This window comes from Eimeria maxima, genomic scaffold (genome assembly GCF_000499605.1).
Source record: "Eimeria maxima Weybridge genomic scaffold, Emw_scaff1765, whole genome shotgun sequence".
NCBI lineage: Eukaryota > Apicomplexa > Conoidasida > Eucoccidiorida > Eimeriidae > Eimeria > Eimeria maxima.
Window position 1 is genome coordinate 380 of NW_013564678.1, and position 6,219 is coordinate 6,598.

General features: G+C 49.7%; 1 protein-coding gene across 1 annotated transcript; it reads right to left on the reverse strand.

The window, feature by feature from the left end:
• Positions 1–824: 824 nt before the first annotated feature.
• On the reverse strand, positions 825–4,609 carry EMWEY_00055420 (hypothetical protein; the record flags this gene model as incomplete). Its single annotated transcript, XM_013480259.1, has 8 exons — positions 825–1,017; positions 1,303–1,430; positions 2,358–2,568; positions 3,078–3,129; positions 3,215–3,324; positions 3,875–3,996; positions 4,185–4,245; positions 4,482–4,609. The coding sequence occupies 8 exons, from the start codon at positions 4,607–4,609 to the stop codon at positions 825–827; spliced, it is 1,005 nt and encodes a 334-aa protein (XP_013335713.1).
• Between the last annotated feature and the right edge of the window lie 1,610 nt (positions 4,610–6,219).

Consider the following 6,219-nt stretch of genomic DNA (forward strand, 5'->3'; position numbering starts at 1 on the left):
GCTATCGTTGAGGAGAAAAACACGAATCAGGCTCAAGGTGCGTCCTAACCACAGGATGACTGCAGCTGCCTCTTGGGGCAATTTCCTGACTCCGGTCTTATGCAAAAGCAACAAGAAACCAAAATACTCGGAAACAATAAGACGCGTCATGCAAGCACATCAAAGCCTTTTATCTCAACGTCCCCTCCGATGATGTGGGGCGCTGTTAGAAACTCCTTGCTGCGCTGACTCTACGTAGCAAACACATTTCGCGTGTGAAAGGACCCTGACGGAAATATATGCCAAATGAACAGGGTTAAACAAAGGCGAGTTTTGCACGTCTTGCCACATTACCAATCCACAAGGTAGCGTAGATTCACGCGTACATCCATGCAAGCTATAGGAAGACTGGAACGGGATACCACAAATAATTGCCAAACGAAGAAGAATTTTGTTTTTGTGTGCTTTGCGTGTGCGCCAGTTTGGGAGAGCTGGATAACGTGTCTCATGTCGCAGTTCTGTTAGCCAATGATGTACGTACTTTCTGGTCAAAGCAACTCACGATTGCAGCGCTAGAGAAGGCTTCACCAGACTGCGCCCGTAGACGTGCACAGGTGACAAACCCCCACAACGCTCATAAAATTTTTCTGACTAGTCTTAGTTCATGCCTCTCTTCTCCCAGATACACATGAGGTCCACTCAATACGTTTCCCAGTGCAACGATGCCGCATGCGCATAAGCCTTCACGTCAGTGCTCATAGTCATAATCAATGTTGATGACATTGTTCGCATACAAGCTGGAATGAAACGGAACAAGTCACCGCCGCGGGCAGTTGGTTTTGTTCTTAGAGGCATACAGAGAAGAGAAAACACCGCTGAGGGCAAAGCGAGCGCAGGCGTATCTTCGCCTCTGCATGCTCCGTGAGAGAGTCGGACACCTGCTGCAGGGGGTCCAGTTCCTCAAGACCCTCCCGCCTCCTACGACCCCCTACTGGCACCGGCCTAGCCGGGGATAGGTTCCCATCTACGTCATCGGCGCTGCACACCATGCACAGAAAGAATTTCTTAACGGTGGCCAAAGAGAGACCGCGGTCGTGCCGGCAGCAATGCCGATTGATGCCTGCTCTTCGTTAAACACGAATTATTGTGTAGTTGAAGCTGCCTGTTACCACACATTTCGTTGCATACATTCTGTCCGACCAAGTCACGAACACCATTGTGTGCCCTGGAAACTCAAATCGTTCCGTCTAAACACTCCACGCATTTGCTACGAAAAACAGCCACAGCCTAAACAAAGAACAATCAAAGTGTTTCCCAATGCACCTGACAGAAGGGGCCTGCATGTGCGTAAGCCTCCATGTCTGCTCGCATACAAGCTGAAATGCAACAGCAGATAGTTTTGCCTTGAGAGGCATACGCAGCAGGTAAAATGGCGCTTCAGGCAGAGCGAGCTAAATGTTCACACAAAACGCACGTGGGCAGCGTACGCAACGTTGTAGCACCACGGTGATCGCGCTTTCCTGCTCCCTAGGTGTCCGCCCAATCGTGCGTATGCTATACAATCACCCGCAGTACGTTAGTTAGGGGTGTGGGCCCGCCTCCTGTAGATTGTACACTGGCGTGCGACGAGCCCCTATAATTGCCCGGCGGATCTCGATCCGAACATAGTATCATAGGTTGCACCAGTTCCAGACACCAAAGAGCTCAAGTAGGCTTCCCCAACAGAATCAGAAGTTTGTTTGTGCTACCCAACAGCCGACTAATGAAGTACATGCGTCCTGTTGGTTAGTGCGAATGCCATGAGCATTCTCTCGAGTCCTGTTTGTAGCGCTCTGCTCTGCGCCCAGTTGCGTCGCCATTCCATTCCATTCCAGAAAGACTACTACACTCACTTCGGCCTTCAGCCAATCAAACTCTGCCGATACACCGCCTCATAAACCTAGTAAAGGCGTAGGTAATGTACGTCCTCGTACGGCAGCCGCGTATCACACCCAGATTCTCACCCCCCAGATATCAGAGGGTGGGGCAAGACAAGCATCCAATGCGTCCCGCAATGCAACTTTGCAAATAAGCATATATTCACATGCATACCTACTCTTGGCAGCGGCCGGCCTTTTGATATCACGGCACCCAGTTTTCCACCATGGTGAATTTACTGCAAACAATCTTCGGTGTCGACAGCTTAGCATTTCGCAACTGTGGCAGCCGATTTTGTGCATACTTGCTGGCGCAAAGGGCGATCGATCATATCGCATGCGAAGGCTTCCACATGCTGTACGCGTGGATGCTCTGCTCGCAGTTGCCTTTGCATTTAAGTGCACGGCCTGACGGCAAGACAATGGACGATGGTGATTTCAGAACGATCTTCGCCTCCTTACCACATCTCCGGAGGTGAGCAAGCAAACTGCAAGGCCCACGATTATCACACGGTTGTCACAGTTGCACATCCCGAGGAGCTCCGCCAAATACTGTGAATACGCCTGCTTGCGGGAGGAGCTGACCCGAAACATCGACCCTGGATCAAGCGCTAACTGTGGAGACGCAATTGGCTGCATGGGGGTTCCGTCGAGTGGAGTATTGATGCAAGACCTACGAGAAACGAGAACGTTCAAGACACACACAGAATATCACTTGCGTACTGGTCGACGACCTGCTCCGTGCATATCTTCGTTTACGATGTTGTAATCCTATGACAACAGTGCTGGGAACGGCCAACTACCAACAAAGATAAGTGGGGTATTAATAGGCTTCTGCTAGTTTGAATGCAAAACAGGACTAATTCATGCCACATCAAAATCAGTCGCCTTCTCAGACCCCTCCTCGCCTTTGAGTGTTATCCCTTAGCAACACAGTAACTAACCCAACTCGTGTTGGTTAGGCTTCCGGGAATTAGATAATGGTAGTGAACACAAGCAATCGCCGATCCTGCTACCACGTATTTTTCTGGACATATAATGCTTCGAAAATTCGCTGGAATCCGATTTAATCCCAAACTCAAGTCCCACGACAGTAAATAGCTGAGGACACTGCAGCTTTACAGGTCTGCCCGCCTGCAATATAAATATTGTATATTTGTGAGTTTGATTATGCATGCTTACTCTCTGGCCATATCAGCGAGGGATCGCAACGCTAGAGAAGCCTGCTGTAAAACTGCGGAGTAGGCACACACACACACACACACACACACACACACACACACACACACACACACACACACACACACACACACACACACCAGAAGGGCTGGCCTTTGACAGAACTAATAACACCGAGATGGTGAACCTGCTTTTCACGCTTTCCGTCTTCTTCGTGCCTCTAGGCGTTAACGCATATTGTGCATACGTCCTGGGCAAAGCAGCGTGCAATCGTAGTGACAAAGAGAGCTCCGCCACACTAGGCAGCAGTCCAACGCACAAAAACTGCATAAGAGCATGACGTCGACGGTTGCACGTCCTCTAGCGTTCCCTCTCCAATGGTCAGTTAGCTTCTATAAATAAGGACCAAGTTCACTATACAGCGCAGGAGTACGCATGGAGCTGGCTGCATGAAGCACCCTTCGCGGGTCGATTCTTGTTCGAAAACCAACAACAATCCACAGTGTTTGAGCAGCACACGAACCATCCGCTGAGCTTAGAGCAAGACTGTTGCTTTTGGATTTCACTGGCTACAATTGCGTAGCGGCGTGAGCACTTTGCACTGAGTTGTCCAACTCGGGGAACCAGTCAGTGATGGATTCATCAGACGACTCAGACAGTAGACACCGACGCTCACCGTCCATTACTAGTGCGCAGATATAGCTCAACGCATCCAAGCAGATAAGCATGGGGCCAATTGCATTGCCGTCAGGTCAGAAGTGCAGTGCAACAAAAGTTGACATTTCGGTTGCAATGCGCACGCGCTAGTACTGTCGTTGCACTGTACGTCTGAAATGACGGCGAGGCAGTTGACCCCACGGCTTTTGGCTTGGGTACGTTGTAGTATATCTTCGCACACCGCCGTTGACAGCATAGGAGCATTCTGCAGCACCCCTAGCACCTCCACAACATTCCCCCTGCACTATGCACATACTTTCTGGACCAATTACTCTATGGTTACAAGAAACGCCGGCATAGCCTAAAAGCACACTGCATACGCACACAGAGAAGCTAGAAATTGCCTGTTCTCATACGCCGTTCCTACATAATACACATTCGCCAAAGCCTAACCATGCACAGCAATCGTTCCCAAATCATAGCCATCCACTCTTTACGCTCGAGAGTGCAAGGCCTGCGCAGACCCAACAGAAACCTAATGGAGTCCGACCACTGGATACTGCAATATTCAATTTGTGCGAAGGCCGACGCTGAGACCCTGGCAACTAAATACAACACACGGGTTTGAAAACTGTAGACCTCAAATTCGGACGGCAAGTGAGCAGCCAAAGCAAAATAGTTCCTCGATTGTTTTAGCTGTCCTCCTTTTCTACTACCAGCTCGCAGGCGAGAGCAATCAACCACACGCACCTCCTGCAAAGTGAAGCATCCAGTGCCAGCCATTGCACACCATTTAAGTGCTTCGTGCTGCCTGCGCAAGTATCTGCTGTTGAGCTCACCAGCATGAGCGTTAATACCTGTTCCAAATTACGCACCATCCCGCCCATGAGATTCTGCTCCAGAGGACGAACACCGCCCAAACTGCGCGTGTTTACAGATGGCCCGCAGCCAACCACTAAACCCACCTCGTTTTCAATACGATTACTTTCGCTCACCACATACCATGAGCGCGGCTTGTTCCTATTCAGCCCTTTGCAAACGTCTGTTATAATCCTTACAAAGTCCAGCCTCGCTCCAGAATGTTGACGCCATTCAAACTATCGGTGTAAACAGGTATCCCACAGCAAACAACGCAAGTCGACTCCCACACCATATACCCGGGTACTACTTCTTCGCCTGTGGGCTAATATCTTTTCTCGCGCGATGAAGGCCAAAGCCTACCACACTACTGGTCTACTCGTAGCACGTAGCAGACCACGCAACTCATATCCTGTTTACCACCACATTCATTTCCAGATAATATAAATTCTAAAGAGATCATAACGATTAATAGAGCCCCAGCGGGTTAAGCGTGGGCGAACGCGAAGTGGCTGGTTCACCGCAGTCTAGAACTCACTCATGCGACCACTTCGAGCACACAGAATTTATGGTCTTCCAATCACACGCATACCGCTCTCTGAAGTTGCGTAACTGCGATTTCAGAATACGCATGGAATTTGGAATTTGCAGTGAAAGAAGTTTCACTCCTAGCGCAGCGTATCTGACATGCCAAACCTATGTAAGGTAGTTCAGTCTGTCCCACATACTCCCTGGCACAACCCGAGGGCCGACAGCAAAGGTGCCAATAAAAATGTGCAAGAGTTAGGTCAGTAGTTTGACATTCATCTGTGCTTATGCTGACTGCGAGGTTGCTGTAAATGACTACCAGTACTAGTGGACATACGTCCTTCACAAATAATAATTCAACCCATTCCAAACCATTGGCGTCTCGAGTGCAGGCGAAAATGAAGCCAGAAAATCTGCGGTTCAGAATGAGATATATGGGAGCTTACAATCTATTTCCAACGCATTCCTGCGCACGCAAATCATATCACTACAATGCTACAGGCGCCAGCACTTAAATTCCGTGCGAATGCTAGGCTTTGAAGGACAAGATTCTGTATACACTCCGATTGTTCCCCTGTCTTCCTGCAGTCATGCTCCGCCGCAACACTCGCTCGAATGTACTCTGCATTGTAACGGTTGGCCAAGCGAGAGGAGGTAGGGTTTTGGCGTTCCTCTTGCACATCACCCAAGGCCCCGCCGGAAACTCTGAAAACCCTCCGGAAACAGCAATGCCAATTGCTAGTTGCTGCCAAACGCTCGATGCATCATCAGTGATTCACAAAAATCCCTAGCAAAGGCGCAATCCCTCTGTTGATGGACTAGTAAACAGAGAAACCTTTTCGCCCCACTCTCATTTAATAGCCCGCCGTCCACGTTTTCGAATCACACGCGGCTGCTTTGAGATCACCCGAACACATTTAATGGTTTCTGCATATAGCCTGTAATGTGGAAGACGTGCTAGCCACACGGGCATCGCCTTTATCATGCGCCAAACGTACTAGCTGGTTAACGAAACATTACAAGTAGATTTCCGACCACCTCCACTTCCCGTAACGACGCTGTCTAACCTGGTGGATGACTGGCTTCGGCGTAAACTCCGTGC